At 41.6% G+C, this 27438-nt stretch overlaps 1 protein-coding gene across 2 annotated transcripts in view; it reads left to right on the top strand.

The window, feature by feature from the left end:
- The window catches only part of LOC117520805 (LIM and calponin homology domains-containing protein 1-like), a 153916-nt gene that overhangs the window by 57915 nt on the left and 68563 nt on the right, over positions 1–27438 (top strand). For both annotated transcript variants that reach the window (XM_034182140.1, XM_034182139.1), the window contains exons 5-7: positions 2605–2635; positions 20119–20229; positions 23916–24114. In XM_034182140.1, coding sequence (XP_034038031.1) covers positions 20221–20229; positions 23916–24114 — 208 coding nt within the window. In that variant the 5' untranslated portion in view covers positions 2605–2635; positions 20119–20220. The remainder of the gene's footprint in view (positions 1–2604; positions 2636–20118; positions 20230–23915; positions 24115–27438) is intronic.

The raw sequence follows: 27438 nt of genomic DNA, 5'->3' as shown, positions 1-27438 counted from the left end.
GACCAACATTGAGCCTATAAACATGATGTCATGCATCCTGGATTCTGTTTTATTTGCTCTTAGCTTTGCTTCTACAAGGTATCAGCAGAGGAAAAACAATGTTTTGTGTGTGTTTATTTAGTCAGCTGATGCCAAAAGGAGGATGAGGAGGAAGGTGGAGCACAAGCTTTTAAAAGACTCTTCCCCTCTGGCTCCTTTTGCCTTGTTCTCCTCTTGCACATTTTCCCCCCTCTCTCAACCATCACTGCCGTCACAGAAGAACAACAGAACTGCAATTTAGGCATTAGTTGTGTGCTGACTCATTTAAGATTAGGGACATAAGGGTCGATATGTGAAACAACTGGGCATTTTATGGTAAAAGCACCACATTTTGCAGACATTGCTATAATAATAAACATAATAATGATAATAAAAAAGTTTGATATCATGCCAAGCTCAGTTTATTTATTTTTAAATTAATGTCATTGTGGTTGGAATGAATTTGGCATGTAAGAAAACATAGAAAATGTCACATCATTTGTGTCTGTATGACAAAGAATAAAAGACTATATAGTATAAAAGAGCAGTTTGAAGATTTTCTAGGACCGAGCATTTATCCATCGTTCATTGTTTTTCTTTACCCGCTTACTCCAGTTAAGGGTCATGAGGGGGCTGGAACCTATACAAGCAGTCACAGGGCATGAAGCGAGGTACAGCTTGAACAGGACACCAGTCTATCTCAGACCCACATATAAACAAACAAAAACATTCACACCCACACGCACACCTACAGACAATTTGAAGTTAACAATTCACCCAACCTTCTGTCAAGGCATGGCACAAACCAGGTGGACACAAATGCAAACTCTCACAACAGGTGCAATTAGAATTAGGTTTACTCATAAAAACTGGCAGGGATTCTGTACACAGGTGATCCAGCAGTGAGATGCCAGGCTGAGGCTAGGTCCAACAAACAGGCGGAGGTCAAAAACACAGCATGGTGGCAATCAGAGACAAAGACAAAAAACGTGGTTGAGGACAAAACAGGGTCAAATACCGGCCAAGCTATGAGGCAGAACAAGGCAAGGTGTGAGGGCTGGAAAGTGAATAACATTCAACAATTGGGCAGTGAGCTGTGAGACTGTGAGGGCTTAAATAACAGGTGGTGTAATTAGTGGAACAAGACACAGGTGTTAGTGAAAGTTCTGGAAGGGGGCATGACTAGGGAACAAAGATTATGCATGGTCAAGATAATGGGGAAGGGAGTGCACAAAGTGGAGTGATGTCCGATACAAAGATGCGTGAGTATTGCAAGAGCGGGAGTGAATGAAAATGCAAAGCAGACAGAATCAAAGTGTGGGAGACAAAGACACGAGGCAGGTGCGGGAAGTGGAGTTAACACAAACAAATGAGGATGACGTGAGAACAGAGCAAAAACAGAATAAGATACTAGGGAACCAGGACAGAGCAAGAATCATGGGAACTAAAACCAAACCAAAATATAATAAGTACAACAGAAAACAACAGAAATGAGAACAGCAGATAAACAAAACTGGTAACTACAACATAGTGCAATAAATAAAAAGAACTAACTGATGAGCAATAAGTGACAACATGGAAGATAATAAGTGACAAGTGACAAGATGGAACATAATCAGAATAAACACTTGAAGATAAATAATAGCCAAAACCTGTGACTAAAGCATAATACAAAAATGTGATAAACAGAACTAAGCTAAGACTACAAGATGTGAAAAAGAAAACCGAACCTGTGACCAAAGCATAATACAAGAAATGAAATAAACAGAATCAAACAAAGACTGATGTGACTAAGTGACCATGAATGGAAAAATACAAAGATGATGAACGGAAACAAAATCAATGATAACCTGAGCATGACAAGACAGAAGAGTCAGAGCATGAATGTGGATATGAGACCATAATTATGACAGAAGGCCCTAAAGGGCCGGATCATGACACCTGCATGTTTTTGGATGTGGGCTGAAGCCGGAGTACCCAGAGCAAACCCACCCACGCAAACACATGGAGAAGATGCAAACTCCACACAGAAAGGACACAGGTGGGAAATGATCCAACAACCTTCTTTTTGTGACGCAGCAGAGCTAACCACTAAGACAAGAGCAATATTATATATATATATATATATATATATATATATATATATATATATATATATATATATATATATATATATATATATATATATATATATATATATATAAACTTGACCTTGGTGTGGTCTTGGTGTCTATATTATTATATATCAAACAATGTCTGTGCAAAATTTGGTATTTTTATCATGAAACACAGTTGTAGTGATATTTTACACATATCTGCCCCCCCTTCAGACTGTAGTAACTCTGTAACTAATGTATACTGTAAGTTATAGAAGAAAATGTGCATTATTTTTCAGTTATACTAAAACATGCAATCAGACATGTATGAGTCAGGGGTTTGAACAGCAAATTGATGGTACACACACACACAGATGATTACTCACTGACTGCACCCATTAATCCTCTTCTTGCCATGTTAATCACAGGGATCAACATTTAGATTTGAAGTGATGTCACTAAATCTCTGCCATTCTTTTTGTCTCCACAGAGGAAGCGACTGCAGCCGAAAACTTAAGAATGTAAGTGACGCCTCTGAATTACAGTGGGATCATTTGTTTGTGTGTTAAGTTCACATTGGGGTGAAGTCTGTTGTTCTGGCTCAAAGCTTCTGCTTTTGCTATGATTGAAGCTCACAATGTGACAGCATTTTTAGTCCATGGGCCAAGCAGGTTTTCGGTACCATGTAAGGGGACGAAACAACACTTATAATCCAGCCTCAGTGTTTCATGGCCTACACAAAAATGTATGATAGCCATCCCAGGGTGGTAGCTGTAACCAGGTAGGGGTCAATGAAGAATTACACAGAGGTCAAACTTTAACCCCTTAACGCCCGAATTTATATAGCTGTATATAAAAAAATGTTTTGTGTGTGTTTTTGCCTTTAAGTAGATGGTAAATAATGTTGAGATTATTAATTTCACTTTTGCACAAAAAATAGATAGTATAATATTAGGTATTCTGGTAAAGACTTTATGTTATAATGTTATAATAATAATGATGGTATGTTGCGAATTTGCGACAACAGGCATACAGGTCAATTTGGTAAGTTATTTTATTGCATATTTTTACTGCATATTTGAGTCAGAGATTGTAGCATATATGCGACGATGGGCGTTAAGGGGTTTAAAATGCTCCAGTCATGTTGAAAACTATATCACATTACTTGTCTGATCATAATGATTCCAAAAAGGTATAGTTTGGACTATCTATGAAGAAATTCTCTGGAGTTATGGGGTCAAAACAGCAAAAATGGTGACAAAGGTCAATTTCAGTTTGTACAGGCATCAAAAGTTAAAGTTGCTCCAATTTCAGTAAAAAAAAAAAAAAGATGCAAATTATTGTTTGTGTTAATAGGGTTCTAATAAGGAATAGTTTGCACCATCTGTCATGCTTAGTTATCATGTTACAGGGTAACATATGTCACATGTCATAGAATCCAATTGACCTTGTTTGACCTTTACTTTGGAGACCAAGCATTCATCACAGTCAAAACTATTCCATTTATTAATCCTTTTATTTCAACCAACAATTTGCATAGCAAAGCTGCTTGACAGACTCAGAGACTTACCTTTAGACCAAACTTGAGAGGCTTTGACTATCTGGTTTGCTACACGGAGGTCATGATCCAGGTATACAACATTGTCCATAAGGTCGGCATCTCGAAACAATCCTCTTCTTTAAACTTGCTGCTGATGTCAGCACCTGCGGTCATTCCCCAAAACTCTTCAAACCTCGAGAAAAAAGACACATCAGAGGAACCTTGTTAAGTCCTAATGAGTAACCGGCACAGCCTCCCCAACAACGTCATGACTGTCCCATAAGTGAATGCCTTCAAGAATCATTTGGATGCCCAGTGGTGACCCCCAAACCTTTCCAATACCTAGTCCCTGAGTGGATAACCAGTTCAAGATGAACACATCGGGAACTAAAGAGTTATACGCCAGATTCCTCAATGAGACTACACTAGGTTGTCAGGTGTTTCCACACTGTTCGGTTTGAGTAAACACAGGAAGAGGAGTAAAGATTGTCTGGTCACCTTACCAAAGACTGGAAATGTTTTGAGGTCCTGTAAATCTGGAAAGCTTGCCAGTACATTTTCAACTTCAGTGACCCTTATTGTCAACCCCGACTTTCCTTTCCTGCATCTCGATTCTTTTCTGCCTTTATAGGTCTGTCCTTAGATGGGGTTCATTCATACTTTTCATTATTCACAGCCTTACACCGCATGTTGTCTTTTTGTCCACATCTACTGACGTCTTATTTCCTTTTTTGAAGTAGTGCTGCTTTAAGACACTTTTGGCCCCGCCCACTCTGCAGTCAAAGCTCCCTCTGATGCTGCTGTGGACTGTACAAGTAGTGTGCCGAGCTGCAGTGCAATGTGCTGTAGGTGACGACCCGACCCCACAGGGGACTACTGCTGCTGCAGCCAGCCGCACACAGTGAGACAACAGGCCACGATTTGCTACGATTGTGTGGACCTAAACTGCAGGCTAAAGCTGCTGCAGAGGATTTGTTAGTAACAACTGTCTCTGGAGCACCCTACGTATTCAGAACAGGAACTGCGGTTGGAGGAACTTGCTGATGTGGTGACAAAGGTGTTTTTTGTTTTTTTTGCAAACAATGGAATTGTGGATTAGAAAGAGGCCATCGGTGGAATAATGCTGCAGTCACTGATCGGGCTCGGGTTGGAACACAAAGGGTTAGTTGTGTTTATATGTGATTGTCTGAGAGTGGTGCACCTGGCGACATGAATCACTGCTATCTTCTAGCTCAGGTCTAAGACTGTCGTGACCACAGGACACTCAGATGTGTGTGTTTACACTGTACTTTTGGGGTCATGTATGCCTTTGTGTATGATTCACTCTGTGCATGTGAAACAGGTTATTTTTTGTGCGACCCATGTGGCACGTCAGCCTGCCTGCTCTGCACTGGCAGACTGACACACAAGCAGGGGCATGCGCCATGCTTTTTACTGCTCTTGCTCAACAAATTTTTATACTCTCATGGAGTGGTCCAGAGTCTGCCACCAAAATGCACAACACAAATTTTAGTCAACAAATGAATGCAAAATGTAAAACAAACAGTTGAATCCACAAAAGCCTCAAAAACTCAAGTTCCTCCCATTACGTTGAACTAGATTTACTCAAAAACAGAATGGTGAGTGAAAAAGTCACAGAATAAAAATAACAATCAGGCAGGTAACCAGAGGAGTAAACCCAGCATAACATGAACTAATTTCAAAATAAATGCAGAAGATACATCAGTATCACTTCAAAAGAGTGATATTCTCTGTGGGAAAGCAGGTGGAGAACAACACTCAGAGCCCACAAATATCTAACAATCCAGCAAATGGCAGAGCGAGAAATGAGTCTTTTAATCATTCCGTGATTACTGATCCCACACAGGTGTGGATGGTTGTGTAACCTTGGTTGCTAGAGATGGAGAGTAGGAGTGGCATGGTGAGTTTACTGGCAGTGGGAGATATTGATGTCAAAGCAGAATCCTGACATGTTGAATATATCTGGAGTTTATGTGAATCAGTGAATACCAAATTACTCCTGCTCCTAAAATAGCAATTCATGGATTAAAATATTTATCTGAAATCATAACAATGAGCAAAAGAAGAAGACTGAAGCAAGTGGTTCTTGGAATTGATGATGGGCAGTTATTGCCATTTCTGCTATTTTAGACTATAAATCACTCATTTTTGATCATAAGCAGTAGATTAAGCAGTCATAAAAATAATCCATAGTTGTAGCTGTGTGGTCCCACTTTTCATGGTTGCTAGATGTCAACATTGTAGTGGCTACACAGAAATGAAAACTAGTCGGCCATGTCAGTTCTGGGAGAATGCCTTGGTGCCGCAAGTCACTGCTTGTGACCAGAGGTGGGACGAAGACACAGGGCCGCTGCTAAGGTTTTGGAGGCCCTAAGCATAACTGGTCAGGGAGCCCCCCCCACCCCCATACAAGAGAAACCCCCCACCCCACCCACACACACACACACAAAAGTTCTACTCAAACTGTTACTATTTATTAAAATTCACATGAAATACACATATAGCAATGAACATTTACAATGTTATAATAAGTAAGGCCAAAAACAGTTTAAACCTTTAACACGTACTTACCAGCAAGGGATGCACGGGCATCATCTTTTTGTTTCTTTTTCCTCCGTTTTTCAGCTCCAGACTCCTGCTGTCGCTTCATTGTTTAATTGTGGCATAGTGGCAACTTGTCGTTTCGTGTCAGAATTGAATGTGGGCTAGCAGTGCTACTTCAGTTAGGCACAGGGTTACCAGATTGGGTGTTTTCCCATCCAATTGGTTTGTTTAGGGTAAAAATATGGCACTGGACGAGTTTTTTGTATAGAATTGCCACACACATTTTAAAAATCAGTTCAAATTGCACAGGATTTAGTGCCTCCATGCATTTTTTTGCATTTACGAGGTCTGTCAATAAACTAACGGTCCTTTTTATTTTTTTCAAAAACTATATGGATTTCATTCATATGTTTTTACATCAGACATGCTTGAACCCTCATGCGCATGTGTGAGTTTTTCCACGCCTGTCGGTTACGTCATTCGCCTGTGAGCACGCCTTGGGAAGGAGTGGTCCCGCCCCCTCGTCGGATTTTCATTGTCTGGAAATGGCGGAATGAAAAGGACTTTTTCTCCATCAGAATTTTTTCAGAAGCTGTTAGAGACTGGCACCTGGAAACCATTCGAAAAAAGTTTCTGGCTTTTGGTGAAAATTTTACGGGCTTCACAGAGAATAAGGACTGTTACTACAGCTTTAAGGACCCCTTTAAGGACGCTCGGCGCGCCACGCTCCGAGCTGCGATGACACGGCACAAGCCACCGGACCATTTCTAAATGGATGGCTCTGTGGATACAAGACCTTCGTGTGCTCTTTCTCTGGTTATCACAAGAGCTGTACATCAGCCATTTTCTGGCAGATTTCACTTTTAACAAGAGATTTTGTCATGGAAAGCCGCGTGGAGGCTTCGCGCGTAAAGACCGATTCACTTTGGAAGCGGGACAACGGAACACCTCCGTTTCGGTATGTCAGAGGACAAATTTGGACATGTCCAGCTCTCCACAATTTCGCTGATACTTACTGGACTGGTAAGCATTGAAAGCCGAGATAGGCATATCCAAACTTGTCCTCTGACATGCCGAAACGGAGGTGTTCCTTTGTCTCGCTTCCAAAGCGAATCGGTCTTTACGCATGAAGCCTCCGTGCAGCTTTCCATGACAAAATCTCTTGTTAAAAGTGAAATCTGCTGGAAAATGGCTGATGTCCAGCTCTTGTGATAACCAGAGAAAGAGCACACAACGGTCTCGTATCCACAGAGCCATGCGTTTAGAAATGGTCCGTGGCTTGTGCCACATCGTCGCAGCTCGGAGCGCGGCGCGCCGAGCGTCCTTAAAGGGGTCCTTAAAGCTGTAGTAACAGTCCTTATTCTCTGTAAAGCCTGTAAAATTTTCACCGAAAGCCAGATACATTTTTCGAATGGTTTCCAGGTGCCTGTCTCTAACAGCTTCTGAAAAAATTCTGATGGAAAAAAAGTCCTTTTCATTCCACCATTTCCAGACAATGAAAATCCGATGAGGGGGCGGGACCACTCCTTCCCAAGGCATGCTCACAGGCGAATGACGTAACCGACAGGCGTGGAAAAACTCACGCAGCTTCTGAAAAAATTCTGATGGAAAAAAAGTCCTTTTCATTCTGCCATTTCCAGACAATGAAAATCCGATGAGGGGGCGGGACCACTCCTTCCCAAGGCGTGCTCACAGGCGAATAACGTAACCGACAGGCGTGGAAAAACTCATGCATGCGCACGAGGGTTCAAGCATGTCTGACGTAAAAACATATGAATGAAATCCATATAGTTTTTGAAAAAAATAAAAAGGACCATTACTTTATTGACAGACCTCGTATTGGACTGGAAATCGTCACATCTGGCAACCCTGGTTAGGCAACACAGCGAACAGTGAAAGACGCAAACAGGGCTGTACCATTTCAGGGAATCGGGGCGGGGTGGATGGAGACTTTATATTAGGCAAAAAACTGTTAATTTGCCCCAATTAAGTAATGGGGTAGGGGCCTACACAATGTTTAAAGACAAAAACGATGGGCCTTTTCATAAATAATTCATATTGATTTTGAAATGTAATAATGTAATAATTTCAATACATTTTTCAGTCACTTGGAGGCCCTGCAAACTAGTGCAACATGGTTGGTGCCCCACGCAGGCTGCGTAGTCTGCTTATGCCGAACGGCGGCGCTGCGAAGACACCATCAAGTCACTCTCAAGTCATGAATCAGCAAGTCCCAAGTCAAGTCTCAAGTCATAATGACCACCAGTTGTTTCACTTAGGACTTGCTGATTCATGACTTGAGAATGACTTAACGGTGACTTCGCCCCACCTCTGCTTCTGACACACTACTACAGCACTGCCCTGGATCCTGTTTGACAATCACCAAGGTAGATGACAAGTACTTAACCAGCTCTCAAAAGTCACCATCTATTTGCCATTGCCAAGTTATATGTGAACATCCCCTTTTCCAATTCCTGAGGTCCACAGCACTGAGGCACTTGTATGCTGGATCATCAGGGCAGTCTGCCTTATGGCCATGGTGTCATAGCTGATGTTCAACTCACAGTGCAGGGATTACACCTCACATTAATCTCCCTAAGTAGCCACTCCTTTGACACAAAGTCACGGCAGTAGGGCAGAGGATTGTCTCGAAAGACTGAGTACCAAAGACATCCAATCCTCACCTTAAGTCACTGGTTAGAGAACAAGTCTATCACAGTACAGTAAGCTGGGGAGACTGAAGGGGCCAAACACAGTGGTAGAAAGGGAGATGAGCAGGGACACTGACAGACTTGGAAACTAGATGCAGCTCAGTAGAACTGCAGAGAGGTTAAATCCAAAGAACTGGCAATGAGTGGGTGAAAACCTGCAGTTAATATTCTGCAGGGTGATGATTGGTAGGTGTGATGAGTTAAGCATCGACCTGGAACCATGAAATATGGTGTGAAAACCTTTAAATGTTAATAATAAGATTTTAAAGTTAATCCATTATGACACTGACAGTAGCCAGTGTCAGCGAATCAGCAGGGTTGTGGCATGTTGAGTGGATTTTGAATATGTGATAATTCATGCTACACATTTCTGGATGAGTTGAAGGTGGTGAATAGGTTTTGTAGGTGATGGCAGCCAGGATTTCTTTGCAGTACTCAATGGTGGTGTAAGCAAAGCATTGACTGAGACTTCTGTGGAAATTGATCAGTGGTGGGCACAGCTAACCAAAAAGTTAGCTTCAATAACTGGTAATCAACGAACTGAAAAGTTATCTTTTTTTAGTGCTAAACTGCCTAAAAACCTATTGGAAGCTATAGATAACCAATAACTTTGAATTTTGCCTCCCATACGCTCTCAGCTACTGAGAAGCGGATTTTGAGTTTAAACGCCACCAAAGCTCCTGATAGAACCAATGGCGATCACAAACCCAAACAGTCAGCGCTTGTCTTTGTGCGCTCTGCCCCCTGCTGTAGGACAGCAGCATTTACCCTGACAGGATACAGTGGTCTTGCGATGAGGCAGAGGTCTTGAATTGAAAAGCAGGCTTGAATAATGGCTTTGCTTTAAAAATAAAATTATTCCCGATAAAATAACTACATTAATGTAAACTCTTAAAATGTACAAAGTGATATATAACACATATCTGTTAATTTTAAAATAATGCACTAATTCTGAAGATTTGAACAGTAACACACAGATCCCCAAAGGGGATTATGGGTAACTAAGCTTCTGCTCATACTGATTGGTTGATTCATTCATTCTATATAAAAACCAACACAATTGAGTCAGTGTAACATGTTGGTGTTTACAAATAAATGTGCAAATAAATATGTCATTTTTTTCATTTGTATGAAAAAAGAGAGAAATTTTCAAAATCCCACTAGACAGCGCCTAAGCGCATGCATGATGACATCACAACTCTATCCGGTTAGAGAGACTAGGTTTCTCTCGATAACAAGAACTGTCAAAAAACTTTCTTGTGTGTGGTTGGAATTGTGTGGCGATAGGAATCGCCTTTTGAATGCTTGAATAATGATGTCAGTCGCACAAAGAATGTTATGTGTCGGACGCAGCTCGGAGAACCGACCAGCATTTGAAGGACCCAGTATGAAATAAGCAGAGCACGGTACAAAGGCTAACTGAATTTAATACATAACAGTGATACAAAAAATAACAAAAGAAAGTGCGGTCTGGCGTGGTGCGCTCCCAGCAGCGCTAACGGTCCGGAGCCAGAAGCTGTTCGGACCCAAGGACCCCGCCGACACCCCCCAGGTGGCCGCAACAAACCGAGTCTGTGAAAGAAGGAACCATTATGTGAGTCCACACTCTACACACAGAGAGAACACTTAAAGGTGTACAAACAGCAAACACTTCCTGGCTTGATTACTAATCAGCTTCCCAACCTGCAGGCATGGAACATCCAGTTCACAAAACTCCACTGCAGTGGAAGCCGATACATGACTAACATACAGCTCAATATAAAAAGGTGTGAGGGACACCACATTTACTGACTGTATAAATGTTAGTCACAAAATCTAACGTACCTCAGGAAGTGTGCTGACGAGCGTGAGACCTCACCCCCTCCTCTTTCACAGACCGTGCATCAAACCCTGGACGTTCTCTGCATCCACTGATGATGAGATGGCTCCCGAGACGACGATCTCACCCGTCTGGTCACAAGGTCGAGTCTGTGGCAAATACACACTGTATACTCCAGTCTTAAATGCCACCATGTTCCAATCCATATAGATGCACCTCAGCTGTGAGTCCTGACGAGCCGCAGGTGATCAGGGTGAGGTCCTGATAACCTCAGCAACACAGCCACTCAGTCCCAAATGCAAGCCACCTGGAAGGAAAAACAAAAGACAGAAACAAAAAGGCAGCCAGGCCCCCCAGCCATACAACAGTACCCCACCCTCACGGGAAGCCTCCCGGCGACCACACAAACCTGGCCCAGGAGAAACACCCCCCTCCAGGGACCATGGCTGGAAACCGCATCTGCATTCGTCTTCCAACAGAATGGTTGATGTCCTCTCCTCTGGCTGCATCCTTGCCTTTGTTTCAGTCAGTCACTTAGCACAGGTGTGGCCAGGAGTTCTTAAACCTGTGCGGTCAGCCTTTATCCAACCATGTGCGGTCATTAGTCATAAAACAAAAAAGAAACACAAACAACCAAACCACCCCCCCCCCTCCCCAGGGGACCGTCCTATCAAACCCCGGGATGAGGAGAAAAGAAAAACCCCAAACTTAAGCTTACAAATAAAAGCGCTAAAACACCCCCCCCCCCCCCCCCCCCAAACGACATGTAGGGACCAACACCCCCCAGAGGACATCCCGCCAGCTCCAGGAGTAATAACCACAGCCGAGGTCCCTCTGGGATCCAGCGTCACCCACGGGGACTCCCAGCGCCTCCCAGAGGACCACTCGTCAACCCCAGGAGACGCCTCCCCTCACGACCAACGGACCCAGCCCCGGCCGTCTATGGCTAGATGGACCCACAGCCCTTTCCCCCCCAGAGGACACCACAGTCAAACCCTGAGGGCGGAAACTGGGGGGAAAACACCCCCCCCCCCCCCCCCCAGGTGCAGAGGTTACCTGGGAAACGCCCAGCATAACCACACTGCACCACTCCAGCAACGCCGACACTACGGCTCACACGGCTGGAGCCAGAGGAGAAGAGAGGGAACAAAAAGAAATACCCCAAACCCCCCCCCTCCCCTCCCGGGTGCAGAGGTTACCTGGGAAACGCCCAGCACAACCTAACTGCACCACTCCAGCAACGCCGACACTACGGCTCACACGGCTGGAGTCAGAGGAGAAGAGAGGGCATAACAAAAAACAAAACAAAAAAAAGAAAGAAAAAACAACAACCCAAATACCCCCCCCCATGACCCCCCAGGGGACCGTCCCATCAAACCCTGGGAGGTGAAACTGAAAAAAAAAAATAAAAAGAAAGACTAACAGACCGACATAAGGTTGCTCGGGTCCTTTTTTTTTTTTTTTTTTTTCATTTTTTGGCAGAACTGCAGGGTCACGACCCCAGACACTAAATAGTGAAAAACAAAAACTAAAATCCCACACAAAAACCAACTCAAAAAACACCCACACAAAATGAACTAACACAAAACAAATAAGTGATTTATACCGTCAAGCTCAAACAAATGGAACACACCTGTTCCAACTTAAGAGCTTGACGGTAATGTGACTCAGTCACCAACAGAGGGAGCCAGAGTGCTAAAAATAAAAAACCCCCTTTGGTGACAGAGAAAACAAACAAGCTGCTTTTCTGTGCGCAGCTGTGAGCAACACACAACCAAAACTGTGATTAACTAAATAACGCCGGAGCTGATACAACAGACGCAGTAGTTATCTTTATCCGGGGAAACGGGGCTACAACTGTAACACAGGAAGCTCAGCGACCCGTGCCACAGAGCTCCACCGTGCGCGTGCACCCATTACAGACACACTCTTGCAGCTCCCGTTTAAACCTCTTATCCGGTCGGAGCGTGACGCGAAGCCGTCGCCAGTCACACTCCACCACGACCCTCGGATAAGGCACAACACAGGAACACGGCTGCATGAGCGCTCAAATCAGTATTCAGTAATGGGTCTCAAACACGCACCATCTGGGCGGAGAGCACCCGCAACTGATCCGGATAACTACTGAACGTCTGCTGCCGCCTTCCCGGCGCGTTACCGTCTCTGCTACCGCTGGGTCCGTGATGTTTGGCCAGAGACTACTGTTACGTGTCGGACGCAGCTCGGAGAACCGACCAGCGTTTGAAGGATCCAGTATGAAATAAGCAGAGCACGGTACAAAGGCTAACTGAATTTAATACATAACAGTGATACAAAAAATAACAAAAGAAAGTGCGCTCTGGCGTGGTGCGCTCCCAGCAGCGCTAACGGTCCGGAGCCAGAAGCTGTTCGGACCCAAGGACCCCGCCGACACCCCCCAGGTGGCCGCAACAAACCGAGTCTGTGAAAGAAGGAACCATTATGTGAGTCCACACTCTACACACAGAGAGAACACTTAAAGGTGTACAAACAGCAAACACTTCCTGGCTTGATTACTAATCAGCTTCCCAACCTGCAGGCATGGAACATCCAGTTCACAAAACTCCACTGCAGTGGAAGCCGATACATGACTAACGTACAGCTCAATATAAAAAGGTGTGAGGGACACCACATTTACTGACTGTATAAATGTTAGTCACAAAATCTAACGTACCTCAGGAAGTGTGCTGACGAGCGTGAGACCTCACCCCCTCCTCTTTCACAGACCGTGCATCAAACCCTGGACGTTCTCTGCAGCCACTGATGATGAGATGGCTCCCGAGACGACGATCTCACCCGTCTGGTCACAAGGTCGAGTCTGTGGCAAATACACACTGTATACTCCAGTCTTAAATGCCACCATGTTCCAATCCATATAGATGCACCTCAGCTGTGAGTCCTGACGAGCCGCAGGTGATCAGGGTGAGGTCCTGATAACCTCAGCAACACAGCCACTCAGTCCCAAATGCAAGCCACCTGGAAGGAAAAACAAAAGACAGAAACAAAAAGGCAGCCAGGCCCCCCAGCCATACAACAAAGAAATCAAATAATATTGAAAACATGTTCGGTGCGATGTTATAACAGATCATTCAGTCGCCCCGTGAGGCGTCATAACATCAAGCCTGGTTCACATGACACGATAATTAGGCCGTTATCGGACCCGATCTTCCCCTTCCGACAATCTTAAGGACGCCCCGACAATCGTGATGACGCTAAATATAATCTTATCAGATATTCCTGCCGTGTGTGATTTGTAAGAGCGCTCTGATCTGCTCAGAAGGACATGAGGAGCTAAATGTGACATGCGGCCAATCGGAAAGCAAGGTGTTTGACCTGGGAATGTTCGTGTGTGAAATCTGTTCGTGTGTGTTGTTTTTACCGTGTGGCTGACACCGCACATTGTACAACTAAACCTGTCAGATCTATGATTTGTTTTTATCTCCATGTGTGTCTCTCAGGTTTTGGAAACCTACAGATAATTTTAAAATCCTGTGGTTGGCAACACTGTGATATAACCGGTCGCCAGTAGATGACAATGTTCTGTGCATTTTGACGCCGGTTATATCACACGCTCTGAATCACAATTTCGGCTTTTGGAAAAGCAACCTGAGCTTCTTCTGGCATTTTTACATAAAACAAACACAGTAACAACGTCTATAAACCCAGAGAATATATTCACAAGAGTTTTAGGTACAATATTCAAAGGGTTTAATGCTGTTGTTCATGTGGAGCCTGATCAGAGCATCTCAAATGCATTTCTCCTGTCGTGACTGTATCCATAATGCACTGGGTACAGCTGCACGTCCCCACTAAAACCTTCAAAATTAGTGCATTACTTTAAAACTAAAACATATATCTGATATTTTCACTTTATAAAACTTCAGATGTGATGTTAATTTAAATAACTTGTCCAAAATTAGTTTGGTTAAAATTCTAACCATAAGTTAAAACTCTGTGCCTCTGGATGACTTGGGTGCTATTGCCAGTGGTCCGATGATGGTTTTCAAAGTTATCCAAAAAGCTAATCCAATAATGAAAACATTATCTTCGATAATTAGCGGTTAGCAGAACTGTGCCCACCACTGAAATTGATGTTCTCCAGGGAAGATGGTGGAGAGTCCCATAAACCTGTAATGTCTATCAAAATGCATAGTTTGTGAACTTGTGTTAACTTCCCTAAGGCTTCACTTGTTCCACATACTTCTCAGTGTCCTAGAGTTAATCTGGTTGGATGTCAAGATTAGACTATACATATAAATGTGCATGCAACCCGGATGGAGGACTTTCAGGCACGGAAACAATAACTTTGCATGGTGGAATTTGGGAATTCTTCTGAGGCCATGGTGCTTTGTGCATATCTGATCATGTTAGATTTCAGAAATGAACTAGCAGAGGTCCCATCCCAGTCTCACGTTTTTTTTTCCGTGCCCCCGCCTTGAAAAGCACCCAGTTTTCATGAAACTTTTTTTTTTTTATTTTGCTATATATAATCGTCCCCTTCTCCTAACTCTAAACATAAACATAGTGTTAGTGTCTAACATTTGCGTGCCCCTGTCACGAACCCATAGATTAATGTACTTTTCGTAATGCCGCCACGAGCACTGGGACTGGGACACTGGCACACTGGATATCATTCCAAGGAGTCACAGTGGATGACTTAGTAGCAGTTTCAGGCTGCATATGAAGCTGAGAAAGCATTCTGTGATGGCACTGAGGGTAGACAAATAGCCATTTGTTAGAGGAATGTGTGAGCAGATGACACACTGTCTGAGGCTCAGTGGTCTGTTTACAGAGGAATCAGAGTACTTTGTTCCCCCAAATCACTCATCCCATAGCAGTCACAGAGACAGCACAGTCTTGATAGATGATTCTGCTGTACTGTTTCACTGAACTGGACACTGTGACTTGTTGGATGGGTTCTGGATGTTGGACGTCTCTGATGCCTGGGTTTTTGTGGCTGAACTTCCACATACTGAGATTGCAAAGGTAAAGCTGCAGGAATATTTTGTGCCTGAACTACTTCAGGCAGGCTGACAGACTGTTCTCCGGGCATTATGCACAATATTTGGTTCTGTTTGGGAGAAAGGTATCATCCCAACAGAGTGGAATAAAGAGATTATGTCTGGTAAGGGTGACCACATGGATTGCAACAGCAACGAGGTGGGGTATTACATTGTTCCCTGTGCTTAGTAAGGTAGAGAGTGGCATGGATGCCAAACACTTATATACCATATGTTTCAGTGTAAGGCCTCCCCTCCTTTTTTTTATTAGTTTGAGAGATCCTGCAACTTATACTCCAGTGCAATTCATAGATATTAAAGTGCACATTAATTATATTAATAATAACAACTATTTAGAATGATATTTCCCAAGAATCAAAGCAATAAACAACATAAACTCCAATAATAATATAATAATTAATAGAATAAAAGCCAAGAATAAAAATACACTACAACAATGCACAAAAATAAAAAATCAAACACACTTAGGTTTTTATTGTAGTGTTTCCAAAGCTGTCAGCTACTCTGTGTCCATCTGATGAGTTATTTTGTCCAAACAGTGTCAAATAACATCCAGTATGTTGTCCATCATATGTATATTTATCTATCTTGCTTGTTTTTGGAATTTTGCAATCCTTATGTTACACAACAGGAGCTGAGGGATTCCTGTATAAATCCACTGTGTGCCTTTATGTTGCCATGGACCAGCAATCCATATCTGTCTGACGATTGTCCATCTTGCTTATTTTTGGAATTTAAAAGCCCTTATGTTAAGTAACAGAACAGACTGTGGTGTGAACATGTGCTTCACTGAGTCCCTGTCTGTTATTAAACTTACCCGAAGGGAACTTCTGCATTTAAAAAGTGAATTCCACGTGTAGAAGAAAGGTGTGATATACTCCAGTATGACTTACTTAAGTGTTTTTCCCCATTCACAATGTACTTTTTGAACTGATATGACTCATACTCAGAAAAAAATATGGTAAAGTGAGCAACAGTCCAGAACAAAAATATAATAAATTTTTAGTATTTTGAACAAAAGAAAATGATCAAATAGCATCGGTTCAATATTTGATAATGTGGAACTAATCCAAGTTTGATATTACTCTTTGACAAACAGTTTAAAGAATGATGACTTTTCAGCTGTGGAGCTGCAACTCACGAAAACTGACCCTTTAGCCTGCATCAAGATACATTTCCCTCCAGGAATGAATGTAGTTTCACACAGAAAAGGCCTTTTGGCTTTGTGCTTCTCCTGATCAGCAGGTTTTTCCTCCAAGCAACGTTGAACCACTGAGGGTGTTTACACTGACACTACGACTGAAATAAACACATTAAGCCTCACCGGGTAGTCTTATCAAAGCCATCCTTGTGGAGAGGCTGGTTGACATGGACACAGTAAATATAGCTGAGGACTCTTTGGCAACAGCGCAGAAGTGGAACTCTGTGTGATCTGCAAGTGGCTGCAGCTGATCCGTGCTTACATCAACATATATGCAGTTGTAGGCGTAGGTTCTGGCAAAATTACAACTGCTTCGACTGCTGATTCCACAGATTCAGTGTATTTGATAGATGCACTAATTAATCCATTGTCAGTAACATCAATCACAGGTGTCACTGTAGCAGTGGAAGTGCTCCTGAGTGTCTGGTGTGAATGGCTTGGTCTTGTCTTGTTTGTTCAGGATGCCTTAGCCGACACACTGCTTGTTTGTTCAAGGTGACATTGATGGGCAGGAAACCTGCTTGCAGTGCATTGTAAGAACAAAAGTGAAAGGAAGTGAGTGATGAATGGTTTCAAGTGTTTGCTTAGTGCTTTTTGGGCTTCCTTCAATACAACTGTTAAAAATATGGAGTGGCATTTATTGAAATCCCCCCCCCCATTTAGAATAGAAAAATAGAAGGTTTCATGTGTTGAACTGCTGCAGGTTAGATTGAATATTCCTGTTTGCTTTGAAAGATTTTACTCATTTGGTGGCAACAATTGTTTGATTTGGAACAGCCATCTCAGGATATAAACACAAGACTGCAATATGGGGTCTTCTGCATTCAGAATACAAAACATGCACTTTCCATTTTCAACAAGGTATCCAGCCAATCTCACTGCCACCAGCTAATTTTGAGTCTTCACTTGGTGTCATCATATGATGCCACTGATGTCAGTAGATACGTTAGCCCCAGGACAGCAGACATCCATCTTGTAAACCACATTTTAATATATATTCTACTTACTGAGACAGGATCATTAATGTTTTTTAAACAGTGACCTGTGATTTGAAATTGACCTGAGAACTATAACCTTCACACAGGCTTGGGAATGTTCAGGATTTTCCCTGAATTCAGGATTTTTTAGGATCACCTGGATGTACTTCAAGTGTCTGCTTGGCTGGCAAAACAAGAGTTAAAATTGGTCTAATTTTGCCTAAAACACAGTAGCTCCTACAGTGGAACTCAGACCTTTTGCTGACTTTTAGGATGTCTCATTGTCATGCCTGGAAGATCTGTGTTGCAAGAGGAGGGTCCACTGAGTTTTTCAACTAAGAAGTCAATCCTATGTAGGTCCTAACTTCTGCTGGTGCCGGTGTTTATGCACGGACACTGTAACATGAAGCAAATGAAAGTCTGCGACTTCCCCGTAGACTGTATATATATATATATATATATATATATATATATATATATATATATATATATATATATATATATATATATATATATATATATATATATATATATATATATTGGACAAACTCTGCATGATGCCGCCTATAGGTTTTCTGAAGAGTGGTTTTAACACTCTAATAATGGGGCTGTGGAGGTCACCATGTTGGGAGTGTTTCCCATATTTTCCTTTTTTTTCTGTATTATCTGCTTAATTTCTGGTTTATTTATTTATTTATTATTATTATTATTATTATTATTATTATGTGTTTGATTTGTTGTAGTGTAATTTTTATTATTGGTGGGTTTTTTTTTCTTTTATCATTGGTGATTATTTTCTTTAGTAAATGGACTGCATTTATATAACACTTTTCCATCTGCATCAGACACTCAAAGTGCTTTACAATAATTCCTCACATTTAGTGCTTTGATCCCAGTAAAAACCCAAGATAAATAGTTATTATTATTATTATTATTATTATTATTAAAGAATAATAATATACACATGCTTTTTTGGTAAAGAAGTCACACCCGAGTACAAGTCGCAGGACCTGCAAAACTAATGAAGGAAAAAAATAACCTTGCAAAAAATACTTAAGAATTTTCACTGGCCAATAGTACATTGTCTCATCAAGCAAAAATAAATTTTAAAGAGAAGAACCCAAACAGATCAATATTTTTGAAAATAAACCAATAAAGGCAAGTGATAGCTTGTATGTTAGCACCTTCACCGTAGAATGTTATGGAATTGCCACCATTATGCATACCCAAGCTCAGAAAAGCTATGCTTTCTACCAATGAGAACACAGTGTGCTGTCATGTGGCGTTTGAAAAATATTAAATTGTGAAAGTTAACTCAACTAAGAAAAGTATAACTTTGTAACATTTTGGTACCTAGTGCTGAACCAAATTAACTATAGACATGAAAGTGGCCTACAAATCTGGACTCCCTTTGCCGTGCAATTGTTTTTCTTCTCAGAGCACATAGAAATGGTAAATGGATTGTATTCCTATAGCGCTTTTCCATCTGAAGCAGATGTTCAAAGAGCTTTACAAGAATGTCTCACATTCACCCATTCAAACACCGATTTCAGCTTGCTGTCGTGCAAGGCAATCACCTGAACTGAGGATGCTCTGGTCTGAAGCATCTGACCTTAACCTCTAGACCATCACCTACCAGAATGTATGACTTTGAAGTTGTGATGTAGAACTTGGAAGATTGCTCCATGCAGGTTCTGAGCCAATTTTATTTCTGCTTAGATCACACAACTGCTCTCTCATTGTGCATGAAATATTTGTTGGCAGGCAGGTCAGAATTGAACTTTTGTTATTCTTTGAGTGCAGCGATACAAGCGGCGATCCAAGTGCTCATGTTGGATTCCAGCCAGTTCTGAGAATGAGTTCTGGAAATATCACTCAGCTCCTGATTCACAAAAACAAAACTCAGCTCGCTTCTCACCACATATTGTGTGGAAGCATCCTGAGGGTTGACAGGCAAATGGACATTGTTGAAAATTTATTGTCAGGATCACTCAAAAAGTCTTTGGGACAGGAATTGACAAATGCACTTTTTACTTTTTTTAATATATATTTCACAGTTCTGGTCTCTGGTTTATGTGGCATTAATAATCTGTGCCACATGTGCATTTTTCTTTGTAATGTATTGTATATATGTGTTTCCTCTTTTGTTCAGGTTCTAATCACAGTCTACTGGTTGGGTCGAGCTGCAAACGGCTGCACCTCGTACAACGGGCCCACACTGGACCTGAACAAGTTTGAGGGTCTGCTGTCGCAAATGCGAAAGGTGTGTGAAGTCATGTTCACAAAACTGTGCAGCCAATCAAATACATATCTAATAGATATATCCAGTGCAGTATGTATCTACATATGGTGGTAGTTTTCAAAGTTTGGTGAAAGTTTAGAAATCAAAATCATGTGACAGCAGTGTTATGATGCATGCAAAGCTTTTTTTTTTTAATTTTTTTAAAGAAGTTTGTCGTTGCAAAATAAACAAGTCTTGGGTTAGTAACAGGAAGTCATCTGGGAGACAGGAAAGGCCCTTCCATTAGCTGCACAGCCGTGTGTCAACTGTGGACTGTCAGAGCAATGAGGGCAGAAAGGCAAAGAAGGAGAGCTGGAGCAGGACTAGAGCTCAGACACAGTGACACTTGTACAAAAAACACAAACAAAAAAAACAACAGAGAACAAAAACAACAGAACAACAACAGAATTACAGTGAAAGGTTGAAAGTAAACAAGAGCAATCTGAGATTTCTGATGTTCACCAAAGGTTGATGAGGACTCAAAATAACAGATATATAATTCACATTGTGACCCAGACGTTACCTGGATTCGGATTCCACAACACAATGCAATAATGGTATACTGATCCAGAATGGTCCGACTGATCAAGATGTTTCAATCCGATATTTAATTCACAAACTGAAAGAAAATAGTGTCTTCCTGAGCTTGGTTTTACGTTGTGATGTCATATTCATGAAGTAGTTTTGACATCATCCTTAAAAGTCTACAAATTGAAATCCTCATCCAGATCTGGATCCAGATTGCCTTCAGAATTTAATGGAATCTTCCAAGGCCTAACACCAATGTGTGGTGTTAGGCCTTGCTGCTTTTGATACTGTTGACCATAAAATTTTATTACAGAGATTAGAGCATGCCATAGGTATTAAAGGCACTGCGCTGCGGTGGTTTGAATCATATTTACCTAATAGATTACAATTTGTTCATGTAAATGGGGAATCTTCTTCACAGACTAAGGTTAATTATGGAGTTCCACAAGGTTCTGTGCTAGGACCAATTTTATTCACTTTATACATGCTTCCCTTAGGCAGTATTATTAGACGGCATTGCTTAAATTTTCATTGTTACGCAGATGATACCCAGCTTTATCTATCCATGAAGCCAGAGGACACACACCAATTAGCTAAACTGCAGGATTGTCTTACAGACATAAAGACATGGATGACCTCTAATTTCCTGCTTTTAAACTCAGATAAAACTGAAGTTATTGTACTTGGCCCCACAAATCTTAGAAACATGGTGTCTAACCAGATCCTTACTCTGGATGGCATTACCCTGACCTCTAGTAATACTGTGAGAAATCTTGGAGTCATTTTTGATCAGGATATGTCATTCAAAGCACATATTAAACAAATATGTAAGACTGCTTTTTTGCATTTACGCAATATCTCTAAAATTAGAAGAATTCTCAGAGTGATGCTGAAAAACTTTATTTCCTCTAGGCTGGACTATTGTAATTCATTATTATCAGGTTGTCCTAAAAGTTCCCTGAAAAGCCTTCAGTTAATTCAAAATGCTGCAGCTAGAGTACTGACGGGGACTAGAAGGAGAGAGCATATCTCACCCATATTGGCCTCTCTTCATTGGCTTCCTGTTAATTCTAGAATAGAATTTAAAATTCTTCTTCTTACTTATAAGGTTTTGAATAATCAGGTCCCATCTTATCTTAGGGACCTCATAGTACCATATCACCCCAATAGAGCGCTTCGCTCTCAGACTGCAGGCTTACTTGTAGTTCCTAGGGTTTGTAAGAGTAGAATGGGAGGCAGAGCCTTCAGCTTTCAGGCTCCTCTCCTGTGGAACCAGCTCCCAATTCAGTTCAGGGAGACAGACACCCTCTCTACTTTTAAGATTAGGCTTAAAACTTTCCTTTTTGCTAAAGCTTATAGTTAGGGCTGGATCAGGTGACCCTGAACCATCCCTTAGTTATGCTGCTATAGACTTAGACTGCTGGGGGGTTCCCATGATGCACTGAGTGTTTCTTTCTCTTTTTGCTCTGTATGCACCACTCTGCATTTAATCATTAGTGATTGATCTCTGCTCCCCTCCACAGCATGTCTTTTTCCTGGTTCTCTCCCTCAGCCCCAACCAGTCCCAGCAGAAGACTGCCCCTCCCTGAGCCTGGTTCTGCTGGAGGTTTCTTCCTGTTAAAAGGGAGTTTTTCCTTCCCACTGTTGCCAAGTGCTTGCTCACAGGGGGTCGTTTTGACCGTTGGGGTTTTTACGTAATTATTGTATGGCTTTGCCTTACAATATAAAGCGCCTTGGGGCAACTGTTTGTTGTGATTTGGCGCTATATAAATAAAATTGATTGATTGATTGATTGGTGAAAATTTGTCAAGTACTTTTGATGTAATCCTCAAAATCCAATGAAATGAAGCTTACAAATTGAAATCCTGACAAGAATCTGGATCTGGATCACCTCCAAAATTCAGTGTAGTGTTCCACGCCCTAATGTGGTGCAAATTTGGTGAGAATCTGTACAGTAGTTTTGACGTCATCTTGCTAACAGACAAACAGACAAATAAGTAAATACTGATGATTTTATTACGTCCTTGGCAGACGTAAGAATGTGCAGTGAATACTGTTTAAAGATTTGGTAGGAGGTTGTGTGTCCAGTTAAAATTTCAGCTTTTTCTTTCTGAACACCATTCAGTCATAATATTAGTGCACATACAAACATGTTTAAACTGTTAGGGCACAAATTCCAAACCATCAGTCTCAGAATCTTAAAAAATATCAAATATGTCAATTTTTTAAGTATTCCAGACAAAGCTTGATACTTTCACCAAGTTTTGTGGTTTTGTTTTCAGTACAAAAAAACAAAAAAACAAATGAGCAAATGTGCACAGATGTCAGTAAAATTGATGAATATACTTATTACGACAATGTTGTTCCTCTGCAATCTTTAAGTTGCACAACTAAAGATGTTTTTAAAATTTGACATAATTAATAAAACCACATGATAAACAGGGACACTGAGGACATTCTGTTACCATTCTTGAAATTTTTGAACTGTTGAATTTTGCCCTTTTCCAACCTGGCCCCACTGGTCATTTGTCATCTGCCGCTTCCTGCAGTAAATATCTAGTTCACCGTCTCATATCCAGATTACATGTTATCTCACTCCTTGTATATACAAGGGTCACGTGATGCTGTAAAATACATCGTGACCATGACGTGCTGTTCTGTCAGGTTGTCGTATATGACGCTGGACTTAGATCTTTCTTCCAGTCATAGTTTTTGCGTTTGTCATCCATATGTTGCTCCATCCTCCAGTTAAGCCTTTTCCTCACTGTTGTGATCTTTCTGGTCAAAGTTTTGTGTTTTGCTTCTATATGTTGATAGTGTAGAGCATTACCAGCTGATGTGTGCATGCATAGAGTGGCGGGAAGTATAAGCGGTTTTCGGTCAGTTGCCAGCATTGCTGGACTGGCCGCTCCAGATGACTTGGTGGAGGTCTCACCGAGTAGGGACGTGTGGCATGGTCCATGCATCCAGTGACCAGACAACATCAACCTTACGAATTGTCATTGTAGGGCAAAAAATTTGAGTGGTTGACTGATCACCTAGTCTGTGCACCCCAGAGCACCCAAACAATATAATTTTCATTAATATTTGCAATATATTCTAACATTTTATACAATGCAACTGTTTGTGTAAATGGCCAGGAGGCAGAGGAGGCAGAGAGTACCAAACAAAGCATCCGGGACAGTGGCTACATCGACTGCTGGGACTCTGAGCGCAGTGACTCTCTCTCCCCGCCGCATCACGGCCGCGAGGATTCATTTGACAGCCTGGACTCCTTCGGCTCGCGCTCACAACAGACCCCGTCGCCGGACGTCTTGGCCACCCGCGGCAGCAGCGATGGTAAAAAAGTCGTTCATTTTTTCAGCAGATTTAGAGTTTTGATTCATCATGTATAGATGTTTCAATACAATGTCACAGCGTGAAGTCGTGGTTAAAAGTTGCAGGTTGTATTTCCTCGGGGCCACGTTTTCATTTTTACATCCATATGCTTTAAGCGATGCACTTTGTGACTCTGCTGCTCCTGAAGGGAAACCCATTGTCCTCCTCCGCCTGTTTTTGCAAGACCACACCCAGTGCTTGTCAAAGGCTATTTGAAAGAATGAAGTGAGTGATCTCATTGCAGTGCCTGTTTTGAAGCCAAACAGTCATTTTATTTATAGACCGCAGAAGTATTATGGACTCGGAGAAGTTCAGAAACAGCTGTTCTGTCAAATGTGGAGCACAGAGACAGTGTATAGATAAATGAGGCACTCCTGGTACTACTGCAGTGTTAATTCTTTTTGGATTCTCCCATTTTTCTCTGGGTCACCACAGTGGATCCTTTATGGGTTCACATGATGATTTGGCACAGGATTTACAGTGGCTGCACTTCCCTCCACAACTCCAGATATACTCAAAAAATGGGACACAGGTGGTCTTGAACCAGGGAAGGTCTCTTTGTGCTGTCCACTGGTGCTACTGTATGAAAGGGACACTGTTCTATCTACTGTAGGCATAATGGCCCTGTCATCCATCCACAAATTCTTTAAACTGCAGTTATTACCTACAAGAAAGCCCATATTCATTCTCTAGGACTAGGTCTTCAACCACCCTGCTTAAAAACCACTGGACTAGGGGCACTGTCAGATTTAAAGGTGATAGAGAGAGGTTGAATGGGGCATTAATCCTTGTTCTGTGATGTGATATGTATCCCCAAAAAAATTGGTTGGGTCTGTAATGGCTCAGAACCTTCCTAAAAGGCTCTCTGAAACAGCTATGTTACTATGCTGGGTTTAGAATGTGTCGTTTGCCCTTAATGGCGTCGTTTCGGAGCTTATTTGGGAACCTCATTATGAAATGCACATAGGTGTTGGCGCTGATCGGTTGCCGTTGTTTGATTGGCTGCCCTTGCTCTCACTGAAAACCCTGAAAACCAGTCTGAAAACGAGACGACAGTAATCTTCACTAACTTATTTAACAGATCACGTTTCAACATTGCTGTTGAGTGATAAATCTTGTTCCTCGCCCACCAACATGAAGTCAGCCAGAGGCTGACTATGACATAAAGTCCAGTCACAAAATAATAATGATAATAAAAAAACGATCCGAAATAAATTTAAAAACAAATTTAAAACAAAAGAAAATGTGATACTTACAGGCTGTACTGATTGCTGGGGTTGATTTTGTCGCAAAGTCGGAACTGACCCTCTACTGAGTATTAAATGCTGACTGAAGCCAGCTCGAAATTGTGCAAGGTTTGTGAAACAGTCCTCCGTGAAATATGCAAAGCAAAGAAATAGTCGGCGGTTGTATGTACTGGGGATGCGGTTAAAAATGAATAAAAGCCATTGATCGTGTACATTGCTTTCTGTGGGAAGAATATGTAAAGATCGTAGTCCGCTATGACAGCCTGGGAAGGCACACCTGTAGCTCGCCATTGCTCCTCTTCGAGTGTTACGAATGGGTGGGCACAACCTTATGAATAATTAATTTCAAAGGGGCGTGTGTGAAAGGGGGCGGGTGTGGGCGTGTGTGTGGGGGGGGCTATTGGTGAAAATGTGACGCAATGTTTCCCTCAAACACGGATTGGCCAATTTTCTGGCAGCAATTCAAAAAAGGAGAAATACTTGAAACAGAGGTTCTGACACTTGCTGGCACTTCGTGTGTATTCCCCACAGCGGGGAGACTCTGAACTAACACCAAAAACATGAAAAAGATGATTTTGATTCTCTATCCCCTTTAAAAGTTTATATTACAAAATTGGACCAAGAGGGATTGCACAAAATTTGGCATGGTTAATCTTGGGACAGGACTTACTTGAAATACATAAGTGCATCATGATTGATCAAAGGGGGTCGGGGCCGATTGACTTCTATTAGAAAAGTGGGCATGGTTCTCACCATTCAACTTATCAAGCTGAAATTTTGAGGGATGATACAGACCAGCTCACAGTAGTACCATATTGACATTTACTTTTTTTTTTCCCTCCAGGTAGCACTATAATCATAAAAATAAATTTTCTTAACTTTTTGTTTATTTATTTATTGATTTATTTTTACCAAAACTCCAGTACTGTACATCACACAATCCACATTCATACATCCCCACATGCTTTGCAGTGTGAAAAAAATCCTCTGATATAGGCCACATCCATTTCTGTTTTTGTGCAGCTTTGCAACATACATAAAACCTAAAAAAAAAAAAAATCTATCCCACCCCTGATCATCACTTCTGTCGACACTAATCTTTGCAAGTGCAGTCTATTAAGAACTTACATTAGGAAAGAGCTCTGCGTGATGGACTATAAAGCAGGTGGATGGAGTTGAAGGACAACGAGGTGTTAGAGAAACAAAGCTCTCCACTGCTTCACCTCAGGGAGCTATGGTGGATGCTTCTCCCATAAATGAACAGTTTGTGCTTTTTAACCTTGACACATAAATTAGTTTCCTCACCAGAACACCTTTCACTTGACTCAATCTTCTCAATATTAATGTTCCAGTTTCAAGCACATGCCGTTTTTACAGGAAATGACAGATTGCACTGATTGATTTAATTTGTTATGCCCAAAATGCACCCTTGATTAATTAAGAGACAGTACAACATGTTTACATGCTCCACCTTACTTTGCAGTCAGATTATCTGCTGTGTGCTCATGTAATGCCCTATACGTGGTCACGATAGAGCTTTTAGTGTCCAACGACAATTTTTTAAATGTGGAAAGCACAGGCAGATTTTGTAAGCCATATGTCAGTTTTGTTTTAATTAGGGTTGTAGTTTCAGTCATTAAATTCCTAGATTTTTGTAATTTACCAAAAATTAAATCTGTAGATGTAGTTAAAGCAATCAGTTGAATAAATAAATGCAGACACAGCTATTGCACTAAATAACACAACGTAAACAGTTGTAAACCTTATTGTGAACACTGTGCTTATCCTGAATCCTTTTCCTCACTCGTGTCTTTTCTGTCACGTTTGGCCAAGTTGGGATTGTTCTCTTTTCATACTAAATAAAAACAGCAATAATAATAATAATGATAACCTTTTGGAATTTTTTTAATGTTTCACTGGTACGTCTTTCACAGGAATGCCATTAGTGCCGTGATCTTTTGGATTATTGAATTTTTGGCCGTAGTTTGAAGCCCTGGCTTTACTTAAAGGCATATTTTGCAACTCATGACAGCAGCCT

Source organism: Thalassophryne amazonica, chromosome 11 (assembly GCF_902500255.1).
Source record: "Thalassophryne amazonica chromosome 11, fThaAma1.1, whole genome shotgun sequence".
In the NCBI taxonomy this organism is placed as follows: Eukaryota; Metazoa; Chordata; class Actinopteri; order Batrachoidiformes; family Batrachoididae; genus Thalassophryne; species Thalassophryne amazonica.
Note: the sequence above shows the minus strand (reverse complement) of the source record. Positions and strands in the feature narration are given on the sequence as shown.